The sequence below is a fragment of the Aythya fuligula genome, chromosome 23 (genome assembly GCF_009819795.1).
Source record: "Aythya fuligula isolate bAytFul2 chromosome 23, bAytFul2.pri, whole genome shotgun sequence".
NCBI classification, from domain to species: domain Eukaryota; kingdom Metazoa; phylum Chordata; class Aves; order Anseriformes; family Anatidae; genus Aythya; species Aythya fuligula.
Genome location: NC_045581.1, coordinates 4571509 through 4588094, shown reverse-complemented (window position 1 = coordinate 4588094; position 16586 = coordinate 4571509). Strand labels below are relative to the sequence as shown.

The window sequence follows — 16586 nt, the reverse complement described above, 5'->3', positions numbered from 1 at the left end:
AGGATGTGTTTTGCAAATGCAATGTTTACTGGCCTTAGATGGTGATGTGGAAATACCACCATCTCCAGTTGCATAAAGAACTTTCAGATGATGCAGAAAAAGAGCGAGATGTTACTCCTGGGAACAAGACAGACAAGGCAAACAGCTTTGACTAGGAACTGCAAGTTTTATATTAAAAAAAGGCACTGCGTACTAGAGCTGTTTTATGTAAAATTTAATAGAATAAGCAGTTATTGCTTATGTTTATATTTTTTGTGCTTTGATCTTTGTGCCTCCAAGCCACTTTTTTTCTTGTTCTTATTCTTATTTTTCACGTTGTGAGTTTCATAATACCGGACTCCGACTTTCTTGGAGCGCTGCTGCCTCTCAGCTCGTCTCCTCTGTAAATACACACAAAACATATTAGCAAGTCCACAGTATCCATAGCCTGAATTTGTTTGCATTCTTTTAAATGGTGTTTGCTTTGTATTCCAATACCTTAAGTGAAATAAATAACTTAATAGGAAACATTACTGATGGGCATGGTCACGTCAGAGAGCTTTAACAGAAGATGCGACCAAACATACATGAACAGAATTCAGTCTTCCTTTCCCCTTTGACAGTCCTAGCAGTGCTCTGAAAAACCCTTGCTGTAGATTTGCTTACAAATCTTCTTTAAAGTCCTATAAAGAGTCTCTCTCTCTTAGTATTTAAGTTACACTGGAAGAATTGTTCAGACTTGATTAGTAAGAACAGGAAATAGCAGCAGCATCTCCCTTTGAAAAGAGAACAGAACTACTAATGACTTTTTGCCCACGTAGGTCCTCATTTTCACACCTCAGCATTTGGATCCCTCTTCTCTTACCAGCACCAGTAGGCAAGCTAACACTGAAAGCAGAACAGTTATCTACAAAGGATTCTCCCTTTTAACATTCTTTCTGTCATTGTCACCAGCCTGTCCCTCCTAGGGGCCCATGCTCAGCTGGAACACTATTGTCACATCTCGTGTCAGCAGCAGGTCACCCTGTCTTCACATTGCCCCCACCTCACCTACAGGCCTTGTGCTCTCTTCCTGCTAACAGTGCCAGGTCTCAAACCTCTTAAGTGATACTGAGCAAGCTAAGTAGAAAAAAAGCCAGCTCTATTATTCTGCCTCTCTGTGATACTACAGGAGATCTCACTTACTTCTTTGGATGTAAGCTTCTTGCAAGGCTGTTCAGCCAAATGGTCATCGTCATCTTCCTCTTCTGCTTTCCTTTTTCTTTTATTCTCCGTGCTGCCTGCAAACAGCAATGATCACATACTCAAGCACCTCCCAAAACAACCATCTGCTCACAAAACTTAAGGCTGGAGTCACTGCCCCATCTACTTTGGTCATGCCTTAATAGTTTTTACCAAAAAACCATGCATGTCCCTTACCAGGAAATCACTCCCTGTTACAACGAAAACCGCTCTTCATAAGCGGACTGATTAAAGCAATATGTAAGTCTAGAAATATTTCATAGCCTTGTTGGAATAAGGTTCTCCCACATCGTTTTGCCTTTAATCAAACTCGCTTTGGAATCTGAAGACACAGACTCTCAAAAACGACTGCAGTAAAACCTGTAGCCTGAAGTAGCTCTGTGCTTTTACAGCATCATAAAACACTTCCATCCCCGCCTGTGTAATGTTGTACCACGTGGAACGGATGTTGCTCAGACTGAAACCTGCCCACAGCAGCACTCTGCTCTGAACACAACATTTGTCTTCACTTTATCTTCATTCACTAGTAGAGGACATCTTACTACACAGACTATCCAGTCCTACAGAAAAGCTAAAGCAAGATTATGAGGCACCCATTGCATTCGCTACGGAAAGATTTAAATAACTTAAGGGAAAGAAGAACTTTCAGTCAGGAACTAATGAATGCTCTCTCCTTCATTCCCTCTCTTGCTTAGTGCATTTCCAAACATAGGTAAGGAACATCTAATCTTGTTTTACCTCTGCCTTCATTTTCCTTGTGTTCTTCACACTTCTGCATTGATTTTGCAAACACTTTTTCACTCAGCTGCTTAGGGATTCTACAAAAGATAAAAACAGGGAATAAAAGACTGTCATAATACAAAATGTAGCCACCTGCAAGGAGTGATCAACCTCCAGCAGGTCCCAGTAGTTTGACATCAGCAAAGCCAGTTTTCACATGGAAGAGAGATACCAATAGGCTTGTCTCTGGGGTTACTGGACTTGTGCTTGGCACAAAGGGACAAAATTTAACACTTCACTTCGACATCTTTGTCCTCACAAAGCTGGAGGATGAGGTCTGCTAAAACTGGGCCTGCTGTATGACCTATGATACTCTTGTACATGCATGGAGACCCAATTAGCATATCCAAGTAGGATATTAGCCTTTGCTATTTCTCAAGAAAGAGCTGAACATCAAGGAGAGATCCAAGAAAGAAATATTGCTACCCAGAATATCCACAGGTTTCTAAATTATAGCGTAAGAGGCAACTTTCCAAAAGTGAGAACATTTCTAGCTACAACGGCCAATAGGACTTGGAATATTCTTTCAAAAACAAACTGCTACCTAGCCAAATTTCAAATATTTATGGCTAAACTGGAGAAGTCATGGCAAGAAATCAAAAATTGAGTGAAGTTACAGCAGAAACACAGTAACCCTTTTGTCCCTCTGTGAAAATAAAAACGAGTCACTGAGCATTCAGATACCTTATTGCTGAGAATCTCTTGGCTTTGGCTCTATCCAGAAATTTCTTGCATTTTGCAATCTTCTCCTCCAAAGCCTTAAGAACTGCCTTAGAGCTCTCCTTGGCACCTTGTACAGCCACCTGTGATTCATTCTCTACCAAATCTTGATGTTGCTCATTTTCCTCTTCCTCCTCCTCCTCTGCAGGAGAATCGCTGTCTGTTTCATCAAAGCCTGGCACATCTACAGGAACCAGGTCTTCTTCCGAGAACTGAGGTGCCACATTAATCCTCCCAAAGTTTTGCCGAACGTGTGACATGAGTTGCTTAATTTCATTGTCTGTATTATTCTTCTCTTCTACTGGCTCCACACTTGATGCTGCCAACTCAGAGATTTCCGGCTTGTCATTATCTTGGCTTGATGTCATCGCTCCTTCTAACGCAGGAGGCTACAAGAAAGGGTGTAACACATATAATATTATCCACAGAGTCAGTCTGTCCAAATGATCTCTTTGGAAGAAACCTAAGACAATTAGTTACTGACATTTCTGCTAGTAGATGATTGCAAAACAGCTCAGACAGTTCCGTGGAAGAGCACTGCCACCTCATCCTCTCCATGTACTTACCAACTCTAATTGAATGTCACTTTAATCACTAGTCAGAGCCCAAAGACATGCCCTGCCCAAGGCACTCCAGGGAAAGCACCAGTGAATACCATTAGGAAAACTGAGTAATACGCAAGAAGAAAAGGCACGAGCGTCACATCCTCACCTGGGGACCTGTTTCTGCATTGGGCGGCTTCACAAAGAATGGAATTCTACCCCTCTGCCAGTCGTTGAGAACCATCTTGCTGACCGTTTGCACATCAGGCTCACCACCCTGAAAGAATCCAGTAACAGTTTCTGTCCATGTCTGCAGGGCATACCACCTTTATATCACCTTTGCAAATGAAACATTCCTATTTCCCATGTTCAGTGCAGAAACTGACCCACACACTCCTCCAACCTGCAAATGCAGGAAGACCACGGAATCCTAGAATCGTTGAGGTTGGAAAACACCTCCAAGATCATCTGGTCCAACCACCCTCTACCACCACCATCATGCACTAACCCATATCCCCAAACACCACGTCCAATGTCTCCTCAAACACCCCAAGGACAGTGACTCTGCCACCTTCCTGGGCAACCCGTTCCAATGCCTGACCACTCTTTCTGAGAAGAAATGTCTCCTCATTTCTAACCTGAACCTCCCCTGGCGCAACTTGAGGCCATTCTCTTGTCCTAAAGTTGTCACACCTTTAGCAGTTTTCCAGTCCTAGAAGCAAGCTTCTCAAGGAAGTCTTCCGCATCATTCCAGGAATCAATTTTGTACGTCTTTCTGATGTACTCTGGTTTGGCTCTTTCCAGCACTGCACTAATATGATCTTCAGGGCTTTTAATCTTTTCAACTTGAACCTGAAAATTAACGTTAGAGTATCAACCCTTTGGAAAGCGTGCATTCACTTATTTGAATCCATCACACTGACAACAGCAAGAATTTTCCAGCTTTTAGCTCAGATACGTACCACTCCCTTCAGCACAATGTCCGTTTCTGAGTCTCCAGATGGATAAACTACACCTGGACAGTCAATTAGAAAAATCCTCCTCATCAGGGTAATGTATTGCCACACCTGAAACACATCAGCAGTCACCTGTGTTACCTCCTTCCATGAAGAGCCCTTTGTTCTACTTTTAAATAGACAGTTCTAAAATATAGGAGTCATCTTATAAACTTGGTATCACAGAAACAGAATTTAACTTGGCATTCTTGTTAGATAGCCAAGAGATTTTGCACCTTGCACCTCTTTAATGCGGGAATCTATTCCTACCTTAGTTTCACCTGCAATAGGAGCCACATTGCAGACCTTCTTAGACCGTAATGTATTGATCACTGAGCTTTTGCCAACGTTGGGATAACCAATGAAACCCACACTGATCTGTTTCTTGTCAGAGTGTAACTGTTAAGAAATAAAACTTCTTTTAATACATCATAGAGAATGCCAGAATTAACATTACAGTTTTAAGAACTTCTGTCCTCGTTGTATTGGCAAGCAAAAAGGGCTCTAAAGTCTACCAGATTAAAAAAAAAATCTTTTTTATTTTTATTTATTTTTTTAATACCAGGAGAGATGCACAAAGGTACAACCAACCTGGTATTTGAGAACTCCAGTCATTGAAGAAGACAATTGCTACTTCAAAAGGGAAGATATGAACCCTCTGCATTCCTCACTGCTTTAAAATTACTTGTATTAAATTAGAAACCTTTTAGGATGAAAAACAAAGCAAACACAAGCAGCAGCTGGGGGCAGCATATAGCACTAATCTCAAGACAAGAGAAAACATCTTTATTGGGAAAACGAAGACACTTAAAGTGAGAATATCTTATTAGATTATGCATACATGCATGACATTATCAGGCCTGAAATATATTCCCTTCTACACATTCAGTTCAGTATTCCATTGATACTCTCTGTGAGTATCTGTGTCCGTATCTACAAGAAATTGAGGCCAGACAATGACAGTCAAACCAACTCTTTGGGATCTCCTTAGTTTGATGCACATTTTGAACGTGTTTGAAGGAGCATTTTCTATTTGTTCACCACAGAATGACGGCCACAAAAATGTATTGAACCTCAAACACTAACAAAACAAAAATCCCACACTAAACAGAAACGGGCATTTCCACCCCCCCCCCCCCCCCAACAAGAACAAATCCCCAATACAAAGCCCCCAGATTGTTCTGTACCTTTCCAAACTGCCTTAAAAGCTGTATGAAGGCACCTTTGCCAAAAGGGTTTGTGAGGCTGGCGTGAAAAGCAAGTGTTGGATATTCCTGGGAAAGGACAGCAACCCAGCGCTTCTAAAGAGGAAAATACTGCTCCGTTAGGGATTCTGTGCTGCAGAGGTGGTGAAACAATCTGCTTATGAGAAGAACACAGCATCTTCGCTTGGGTCACAAATGCAGCTGTCTATGAAAATTGCTTTGTAAGAACCTTTGAAGCATTTCACCAATCCAATAGCTAAAAGCACTGGCTATTGTTTTTATAAAAAGACAATTTCCCAAAAACGCCTTCACTGCTAGCTAAAACTAATTAGTTTAACAATATAAAACAGACCAGCTGTGGTGGATATGGATCTTAAGCAGACTAACATTTAGCACACTCTGGAGATATCAGCTGAACTGTTAAATCCAGACAGAGGAAGTAGAGAATTTGTGGCTGGTGACTGTTGCTCAACTGAGCCAAACTTGGACGGATTTAAATGGTAATTGTTACTTTTATAGCAAGCAAGCAGAGAGTTCCCATTATCCCAGTTACGTTACGCCCTTTGAAACCAGCCTGAGGACTGGTAACAGAATTAAAATTGAGGATACAAAAGGAACAAAGAAGGCCCAGCGCACAACAGGCAGGACCATACTTACAGTAGCCCAGGTAGGAACAAGATCACATTTGTTCAGGACAAAAATGAGATGTTTCCAGTGTTTCTCTTTTTTCAGAAAAGATTCCACATGAGGGGAGCGAGTACCCATGGGGTCTCTGGCATCAAGAACTTGAACAACAACATCTGATGAGTCTATCACCTGGAAAAAAAATCATGCAGAAAGAAAGTTTTAGACATAAACTTCCAAAATGAATGTCAGTAATTTTCTAATCTGCATCATTAATTTAAAAACCTTGTATTCTTCATGAACAGTTGTTACTTTCCCGTGACAGAACCTCAGACTAAATACCCATTGGTCCTTCACTCTCTCTTCCCCTACTCCCCTCCAAATTCAGGCTGGACAGCCCTGCAGCTTTTATGCGCTACAGCTTCTTATGTACTAGAAAGACGTTTGCAGCACTTGGAAAAGTAAACACTGCAACCAAACGGAAACAAATTGCTTTAGCAGACAATGTTCTCCATCCATTCTGCAGCAATTCAACTCCACCATTTCATAAAGGATCAGGATATAAAGAGTGTTTTCTGGATCAATATGAAACACAACCAAGTAGGAACCTGCTGTTAGTCCACTAAGCATCTACAGCAGGGAGCTGTCAGTTTATGACTTGCTTCAAGCCAAGTGAATTTGTTTCACAGCTATTTCCTGCATTTTTGGCAGCACCTTACTGAAATCTGTTTTGCTCTATCATTCCCGCTGCTTTTAGATCTAAGTGAGAAAGTTTTAAGCTACATTCAGAAATTCAGAACAAGAAATCAAGCAATTTCACATCTAACAGACACTGGGAGTACAAACTGCTCTTACAACCCTAACTCATTCTCAGCTCCATTCCTCTAGCAGTCAAGGTGACTCACTGGGACACGAATGTCAGAGCAGTCCAAAGAAGAGCCTATCAATGTGCCAGATGGTTTCAGTCTAATGAAACATAAGGGTATCTGACTGCTTTATTTGTGGTAAAGCCCCAGGAATCCAAGCAAAGCTTATACCTTTGGCTCTGCCAGTTCGTCTTTAGATCATGTATTTTACAGATGTTTGTCCCACTGGGACAAGAGCTCAAGGATCAAGCTCAGTCAAGCGCAGATGTGAAAATGAATCTCTACTCTCTTCTACAGCTGTTTTTTTTTTTTTTTCTGTTCCAGTTGATGTACTGAATCAGAATCAGACTAATGTTAGAAGAGGGTGTATGGTGTCACGCAGTCACTCAGTACAGTTAGGCTAACAGGAAAATGAGCCAGCAAATTACATGCTCAGGACATCTCCACAGGAACGAAGACAGTCTCAACGTTTCTAAGAAACTTTACAGCATATTCAGTCGTCAAAGCTTCCCTAACATGGCAAGATCTATAAACTAAGGGTTTTCAGAGCTTTTCTGATTACTGCTGTACAAGATTGCCAGTGCTGTGCTGAAGCAATGGCCTTTGAAAAGACTGAAAGACAGAAAAATAACTGCTGCAAATTATAAATGTTACTGACCTTGTAGAGCTCACCCCAGATTCTTTTGGACTGTCCTTTCTTATATATATCCTCTTGTGCTTCATCCCTGCAAGTGGATTACCAGAGACATCAGCAACCACAGTAACACGGTTATAGTGCTCTCTTCTCTAAAGCCATTTGGTTATTTACAGACAAAAAAAAAAAAAGGAGAGGAAACCCAGTCCCCAGTTTAACCCAAAATCTGAGTTTGCAGATTTTCAGACATGCAACAGGAAATCAGTTATGAGTGAAGACAGAAGGGACCCCTGGGAGCAACAGGTCAGTTAAATATACTGGGATAAAAGAGAATTTTAAGAAATCCAAGCCAAATTCAGCTGATTTTACTTTGCTTACTCATCAGACAATAGCAACACTGAGGGAGGAAATAGACTTTTTTTATATATAATAATGCTGAATTTTAAGGAATGTAAACAAAGAATAATTTCTCTTCTCTAATTACCTTACACCAGTGTCTTCTGTGACCAGGTCCCGGTCCTTGCCCTGATCGTAAGATTCCGTTGAGGCCTCAGCATTCTCCAGCAGAGACTGCACATCACTTGCAGAGAGATTTGGCCTTTTTCTCTGTGCTTTGGGGCCAAATGTTGTTTCAAACGTTTCTGTGTCAAGAATGTGAACTCTGGAGTTCTAAGGAAAGATGGGTTGGTAAAAAAGAAAACAAAGCCAAAAACTGTTTTCCATCTCTCACGACACGCAGCGTACAAGACCTTAGTTCAGTGCAACTCTGCAACCTGTGACAAGAGTTACAGGCACTTCCCTAACAATGTTTGAGTTTTGCAGCTTAACCTTTGAGAAACATAAGAGTGGATATTTAATAAGCAACAAAACACACTGCATTTGCCAAAGAACTATGCTTCGGTTCTTTCTGCATAAATGATGTCAAAAGTAATTAAGGCTACAATGATGAAAATTTAGCTGCTATCTTTGATCATTTCTTATTTTTCTAACAAGTTCACAAATCTCGCCAAATTCACAGATTTTTGTCAGGGACAATTACAGTCAAAAATCATAGATTTTAAAGCCTGTAATGAATGCCAACTTTTATTGGAACAGCATACAGTTCAGAGCTGAAAGAAGCCATTTGTTTTTACAACGCACATTTTAGTTTGCGGTAACCTTTTCTTCAGTTTAGGAAACATTTTTATGACACAAACCTGGCAGATTTCCACACGAAAAAATAACTAACAATAATCCAAAATAATATTTCAGACTTTATGAAAGAAGCCTGGTAATAACTAAAATTATGTACTTGAAACATGATTCTACTTGAAAAGGAGGCTGCATGCACAAGAATTTCTGGTTCAAGATAAAAAAGCACATATTTGATCTCGGAGTCATTGCAGAAGAGCGTGCTAGCAGCATGATGCATCCTCAGAAAAAGTCTTTCACATGAGGAATTTGAAGCATTACAGCAATATGTTTTCAAAAACATCCTCCCCCAGTCATCTGCCCTAATTCCTTCCAATACTCCTACAAACACATCAAGTCTCCCACAGGTAAATAATATTCACGATATCTGTGCAAGCAGCCCAGCCTTCACGAGGTGCAGATGAACAATACCTACATGAGGTTTAATCCGATCGTGGAAGAGGGACATTGGTAGCTTGGTTTGCTTCATGACCACTTTGTACGGATCTTTCATGACAGTTTCCATTTCCTCCTGAAACTTCTGTAGGGATGACTGCTTGATCACACGAGTATTTCCTGCAGGTAAAAATCAACATTCCCTATGTTAACTGCTTCACAGACATGGGGTACATTAATAAAACATTAACACTCTGTCTGGAATCAAAATACTAGTGACAAGAAATAGAAGATTTTATTCGATACAACCCCACATTTGGCATACATAAGCCAATCCCATTCTTTTCCATAATTTAAAGAAACTTTGACAAGTATCCCCAGGATATTTAACATGCACAGGCTACAGCGTATGTATACATGGGAAAATCCCACAAAATAACCAAAGGAGACAGAAAACCCACACTTTTCAGCAGTGTACGGGAAGCAAGCACCCTAAGTACAAGAACACGTAAAGTGTGAGCCAATGCCCTTGCCTACGGGAGCAATTTTTTTGCCTTCATTTCCAATATCTGTCCAACACAGCACTGAGATCGCAATTCCTAAATACTTAACACTTTAAAAACACAAGTCCAACAGGTTCTGAGCCTGTTGAGCCTGAAAGTAGAAAAAACAACTTACCAAACCATTTAATATTTGGTTCCACTCTTGCAACCGTGCCTGGTGCCACTGTTGACTGATACTGCAGAGGTTTAATCACTTTGCCACGCTTGTTTCTAAGTGAAAGATGAGAATGCACGTAAATTCACAAAGAAGCACACACCCCTCTAGCACTTTTGTTCACTGGAGTAGAAGTGCATCCATAAAACCCAGCAAGACCCTTCCTTTTGAACTGGTACACCGGGTACCTTGACCTCAGACTGGAAGGTTTCCCCTGTCGCTGCAGTTCAAAGGCCACAGGTGATCCTGTCCTGATATTTTTCTGTGTCAAACCACGTAGAAATGTCTCTGAAAAACACCCCACTAAGAGTTTCTGTAATTTGAACTCTGTACTTTTCCACGGGAGTACAAGTAACTACACGTATTTATAAGATTGGCCTGGGGACAAGTTAAGAACAACGGATAGAAGTTAGCATGCAACATGCAGAGGAAAACAGTATGCCAATTCCCTACAAAACATCTCAAAACTCCTCATTCTCACTCCAGCTTGACTAAATTCTTCACGGAGGCTGCATACAAATGCCTTACTGTAATGCAAAAAGCACTAAAGTTTGATTTCCTAACATCACTTTCTTCTCTCATGCGACTTTCTAATCAGCTGAACCCATCAGCTTGCACTGAACCCTGATCATAAGATAAAGTTCCACACTGAAACCTGGCTTAAGTTGAGTAGTTTTTAAAATACATATTCCCCAGTCCTCTCTCAAAACAAAGAGGAATCTGGCAAAACAAGACAAAGCTGCTAATCTGATCCAGAACCTTAAGTAACCCCAACGGCATCCACAACACGGCAGAGGCACGTGTTTGTAAGGTGGGAACCGTGCTGCAGCCAGAGGTTCTCACGTAGAAGGAATGAATCTCTTAGTAAGAGAGCCTTGGGGACATCAGGCTCCTCAGATGTTCTGAGGTGAGCTTTTGAGCTGGACACGAGGGAAACATTTGGGGGTTCGTGACATTCCTGAGATCCTATCAGCTGTTCCTTGCCATGTGTTTTCCAGCTGAGCCACACTCCCTGATAGCATCGCTGGCCTGGCTGGAGCTCGAGATGAAGCCTCCCAGCTCCTGACACTACACACAGGAGGGGCTCTGCTCCACCCGGCGGAACCTCTGCCACCAGACGAGGCCGCAGCCCCTCTCTGCGCAGTCCCCAGCCCGCACCACGGCAGGGCCTGGCCGCTCCGCACCACACCACACCACACCACGCACCGGCTCCCGCAGCACCGCTGCGACCGGGCCCCGCTCACCTCCGCTCCTTCTGCCGGTACATGTTGAGGCGCCGGATGGTGGCGCGGTCCCGCATGTTGTTGCCTCCCGCGCCATCAACGCGATCTGAGGAGAGAAGGCAGCGTTAGGCCCGGTACAGCCCGGTCCGGTACAGTAAGGCCTGGCCCGTCCCGGTAAGGCCCGACCGGACCCGGTAAGCCCCGTCCCGTCCCGGTAAGGCCCTGCCCGCTGTTCCCAGACGTACCGGGGTTGGTGCTGGCGCGGGAGGGGTTGATGGTGCTGCGGCCCTTGTACTGTGGCTTCACCATGGCGCCGCCGTGCCGGGGCCGCTCTCGCCGCCCGCTCCGCCACACGCCGCCAGCCGGAAGAGCTGCCACAACCACTTCCGGCGTGAGAACGGGCAGCGGCGTGACGTCATTCCGCCGGCTCCAGCTCCCTACTGCGCAGGCGCCGGCACGTTGCCTTGACGACCACTCGCGGCCTCCCCCCTCCCCTCCCGTCTCCGGTTGCCATGGCAACGCGTGGCGCGGCCTGGCCCGGCCCGGCCCGGCCCGGCCCGCTGCGGCCTACCCCGGGCCCCGCCGCCCCCTCGGCCCCGGTCGGTTCCCCTCCAGGCCCCGCCGGTGCCTGGGAGCTCGGCCCGCAGTGCCCGAGAAGTGCAAGAGCTCCCCGTTGTCCCTCTGTTGTCCCGGCCTCCGTTGTCCGCCCCGGGCAGCGAAGGGGACTGCAGGCATTCAAAGGCGTTGTAATAAAAAGGGCGCTGGCACAAGAATCCTCATTGTTGTGTTGGTTCATTTTTTTTTTTTTTGAAATGGTGTTGTTCGCAGAAACATAATCAGAATCATTTGGGAGCTTGGCGTTAGCACTTATTTCCATTTGCAGATGAATGCATGTGGTCAGCGAGCTGGGTCCTTGGTGCTGGTGGGAGCGCTGGCGCTCGGGCGCGGGCTGGCAGGCAGCAGGGTTGGGTTGGGGGGGTGTTTATAGGCACACGGGGCTCTTTGTCCTGGCTTCCTGGCACCCACTTTTTAAATTTAGAAATAACAACGCTCCCTTTTGTGTTTGCATGTAAAGAGTTGCACGGACAGCGCAATAACTTAAATCAAATTTAGGCAAATTATAGGTCTGAGGACTAAGCCTACATTCATGTTACTGCCAGTTTTTACTAGAAGTTGGAAGGATCCTCACCTAGGAGGAATTAACAAAACTCCAGTGAAATCGTGTTAATTTGTACCAGAGATTGGGCTGGGACCAGGCTGCTCAGCACACTGGGGAGCCATTCGCCAAAATGAAGGCCTGGCCCACCATTTCAAAATGCTTATTAGCAGCAGAGTATTCATGGCTATTTCAATTTCCTTTCAGTTCTGCTAATGCTCTTCTAAATCCAGAGCAATTTTCAGCATTTTGCTTTTAGGTAGTACATAATCCCTGCTGCACATAGTCATAGTTAGTCAAGACTTGTGAGATGTTTTGTAAGATGGCGGCCTTGAATTTTCAGTTTGTTTTGTTTAAGCCTATGATTTCTTTCTTTCTTTCTTTCTTTCTTTCTTTTTTCTTTTCTTTTTTTTTTTTTTTGTATGGTTGGTTGGTTGTTTTTTATTTTTATTTTTTATCCTCCTCTTAATAGAATTATCTATGCCTTGGGCATTTTAAAAATACACAGTCATGTGGGCATAAAAAATTAATTCCAAATTGTAGATAATTGTTTAAGCTATCAGACTTGAGGCTTATGTAGAAGAGTTTTCTCAGGACAAGTGTGTTTTCTATTAGAGTTGATATTAATCTGTCAGAAGATCCTTTTGATTTTCAAATTTTTAGACTAAATAGTTGAGTAATACTCGCCCTGTTCTCCCCCACTCTTTCTTCCTTCTCTTTAAGAAAACACTCGTTTTATTGTTAGCAAAACATCTTGGAATGCATCCAGAAAATTGCTGTCTCTTTCTTTGTAAGAATAGAAATAGTGTTAGACATTAGGTTATGTCATGGAGAACTTTTGTTGGTAATATAACTGAGTTAATCATTGGGTCTCCACTTTGAAATCTGTGACACTGAAGTCTCAGCACCGCTTTGTTCCCAGCATTGCTTATGGTGAGCCCTGTCATCCAAATCGGAGTAGGCTACAGCCCTGAATTTTCTGTCATTAGGAAAGATTACACTGATAAAATATGGGAATTGTATTCAAATTAGAATAAATTCATTTTTTTCAGCTGCGCTCACCTCTCTCAAGTTTTTTCTGGACCAAACTTACATTTCTGAGGCTAACTGTTAGTATTTTACTTGCAGTATCTCTGTAGCTGTGGTTATTGGAATTGCTTATCTGCTAACACACAAGTCAGCTTAGTTTACTTCACTAAACTAATTTTATTTTGCTGCATGATTCACCAGCTTTTCATTTGCCATTGATGCATGCTTCCATTTCTTTCTTTCCTTTTTTTTTTTTTTCTTTTTTTCTTCTTTTAAATTATCTGCCGTGGGAAGCTGTCCATACTGTGCACCGAGCAGGACAGGGGGCTCGGTGATGTATGCCAGGCCCAGCAGAGCTGCCAAACGGCCTTAGTTTCATAGACAAGACTAGCCTGACCATTGTTGAATTTAAATCATTTGGAATTTTCTGTGGCCTCTTCCTTGTCAAAATCCCAGTGAATGTGGTTATATGATGCCATCAGAATGACTCATTGCCATAATTGCATATGTTCTAAGGGGTTATTCCCATTGTATTATTAAAAACTAGTGATGTTTGATTTTTGGCAGGGGCTGTCTTCCTTGTATGATCTACAGATTTTGTCAATTAAATGAAAGAAAAATAGATTTCCAAGACTTAAGAACAAGACTGGACTTGTACTCAGAGCACTTTTTCAGTGTGTTATTGAGCTACTTTGCGTTATTTAATTGGATAAGGGCAACATCAGCCATCTTACTCTCCATGCTGCAGTGATTCCCTGCAGAGTACAAGGACAGAAGTGAGCTTCATATCTTTCAAAATCATCCAGAGCACTGCCAGAAGATACCGTAGATTATTTATCACTACAATCATTTTCCCAACTCAGTTTCTCAGGAGTTGGTTTTCAAAGATATAACTTACAGGAGTGGGAGGCAAGACTCCTTGGCAAAAGGCTCCAGGTTTGATGTCTCCCTAACCGAAAAAAACAAGAGTGATCTCAGATATCGTTGCCTTGGATTTAAGAGATCCTAAAACAGCAACTGCAAGCAATAGGGGAAAGCCAGAGGGAGGAGAGAGGAAAACTCTGAAGTCAAGCAAAAAAAGTCAAAAAGTTGAAAAAGGATTTGGAGAGCCAAGACTGTTCTGTGCCCCCAGAATCAATCCCTCAGAGCAAAAGTCATGCTGAATCCTGTGCAGTTCTCGCAGACATGCAGAGCTTTCTGCATTACTCTCTGAACTTAGGCTGCAGATCTGTCTCATAGGAATTAAGTGTTTACTAGCAATCTGGAAGTTAAAGCATTTGCATGTAATTAATTTACTTTTGCTATTTGATTTTAATGGTAAGTAAAAGTGGCTTCTTTTCTGGAAAGCTGCACATGCTGCACCATACATTTTAGCCTTATGTGTCCCTAGATTTGGCCTTTTTGCAAGCTGCCTCAGCGGTAATGGCAAACGAGGTCTTAACCCAGCATTTTTGCTTGTGCTGTAAATAGCTATAGTATCTACCTCATTGCCTTTTTTTTTTTTTTTTTTTTTTTTTTTTTTTTTTTTTTTCCTCCAAGAAAAATCCTGCCGTTCTTCAGAAACTATGGAGATTCTAGCATGCAGCTCCAGCTACACTATGGTTTGGCATTCAGTTGGGTATAATATGCTATTATGTATATAAATGCCATCAGTGTGATTTATTTATGGTGACTGGTTATATAGAGCTGATATTTCTGTCATTTTAATAGAGGTGTTTTGTTTTGTTTTGTTTTTAAATTGTTATGCCTAACATCTCATCCTGTGAAGACTATTGACTTAATAAAATCTGTAAGTAAATATATATAGAAAAGGGCCCTTCTAATGGTTTAAGACAATGTAATCCAAATAACAGTATTAATAATGACCATTTTCACTTTCCTACTATATTTCCTTTAATCAAAGCTTTCTTCTGAGTGAGAAATCATTTTAACATAAACATGAACTAAAAGTCTACACATTGCCTTCATCTCCATGGGGATATAAAGCTAGTAAATTATTGTTTGAGGAATATGTGTGCACACATTTAACTTGACTGTAGCTGATGAAAAATGCAGATTTATCTTGCACAGGAAGGATAAGAATGTAATACAACCAACCTGTGTGAAATTTGTCTGCCTCAGCTCCTAAATCTCAGCAAATGAGATAGAAATTAAAGAGTTTCAAACAGTAAGCTGTTAATGCATTATTCCTTGCACTTTGTTCCCCTTTACCTAGGAATATTTACCTAAGAGGTAAGTAAACTACCTAGAAACTGTCCTGCAAATTTTGAGTTGGTCTGTCCAGTGAATAAACATCGGTTGGCTCATGAGTGTACATGAAGACCTTTTCTGTGCAAAGGAATTTCCTACAAAGGATCTATCTCACTGTCTATACATCTAGCAACTACTTTTCCAGTTCAGCAAATAGGTGGTCAAAGTACAGAACATGAATACATGCAGGATCCACAGCACTAACATTTTTGTGCTGTGACTCACGGAGGTACATTTGGTTTCTGGATGGTGGTGGGTGGCCAAATTACTTCAGGAGAGACTTAGTTGCTCTTTCTAGATATTTTTGACCAGTTGGAATTTGACTCTTTTTGGTGAATAAACAAACAAAGCTTGTTCAGCAAACCCATTTCTTTATTTATTTGTTTAAAGAAGCATATTTTACAGTGATGCCACGGAGAGAACACCACAACAGATTTTATTTGGTGGGCTGAAAGAGAGCATTCATGTGCATGTGAGTTGAGATGATATCAACCTATCTAAGAGATCTCCGTTTTGGACTGTCGAGCTCAGCGTGCAAAGCACGTTAGTCAAAGGCAAAAGGTTTCTATATTCTGAAATGAACCAGCTGTCTGAGAGTGGGAATAAGCCCTATTCTTGAGCTGATTAAAAAAAAAAAAAAAGAGAGAGAATTGTTTTTATTTATTTATTTATTATTATTTATATTCCTTCTAATTTTTATAAAACAGTTTAATTTTAAACATCCATACTGGAAAATCCTGGATTTTCTTAGTACACATTTTAATCTTTCCTTTTCCTTTCTCCCTTTTTCTTCCCATTTTACTATGAAAAAAAAGGAAGAGAGAAGGGAAAAGGGTGCAACAGAAAGAAGTTCTTCACTTTTTCTAAAAAAAACTCTAGAAAAGTCTACAAGATATGTTGTGTTGATTTATTATAAGCAGTTTAGTTTTGAAATATTTGCACTAATATTGCCATGAGTTAGGGAATCCAGTCAGTTAACAGAGCCTTAGTGTCTAAAACCTTACTAATGCACCCTCTCTTCTCTTTAATCCTTGTTGAGAACTGGATTGAGATACTGA

General features: G+C 41.7%; 1 protein-coding gene across 1 annotated transcript; it reads right to left on the bottom strand.

Moving 5' to 3' along the window:
- Positions 1–230: 230 nt before the first annotated feature.
- Positions 231–11477, bottom strand: GNL2 (G protein nucleolar 2). Its single transcript, XM_032202366.1, has 16 exons — positions 11339–11477; positions 11115–11199; positions 9832–9926; positions 9194–9333; positions 8072–8256; positions 7612–7678; positions 6121–6279; positions 5446–5559; positions 4529–4657; positions 4226–4330; positions 3957–4115; positions 3433–3540; positions 2686–3110; positions 1960–2039; positions 1165–1259; positions 231–380 (listed from the first exon to the last, which is right to left on the bottom strand). Exons 1-16 carry the CDS (start codon positions 11400–11402, stop codon positions 231–233), a joined length of 2160 nt encoding a protein of 719 aa, XP_032058257.1. The 5' UTR covers positions 11403–11477.
- Positions 11478–16586: the final 5109 nt, after the last annotated feature.

Coding starts and splice junctions, on each gene's coding strand:
- GNL2 (XM_032202366.1), bottom strand. CDS start 11,402: ATGGTGAAGCCACAGTACAAGGGCCGCAGCACCATCAACCCCTCCCGC. Junction 9,334..9,831: donor ACCAAATATTAAATGGTTTG/GTAAGTTGTTTT, acceptor TTTTACCTGCAG/GAAATACTCGTGTGATCAAG. Junction 381..1,164: donor AGAAGCTTACATCCAAAGAA/GTAAGTGAGATC, acceptor GTGTATTTACAG/AGGAGACGAGCTGAGAGGCA.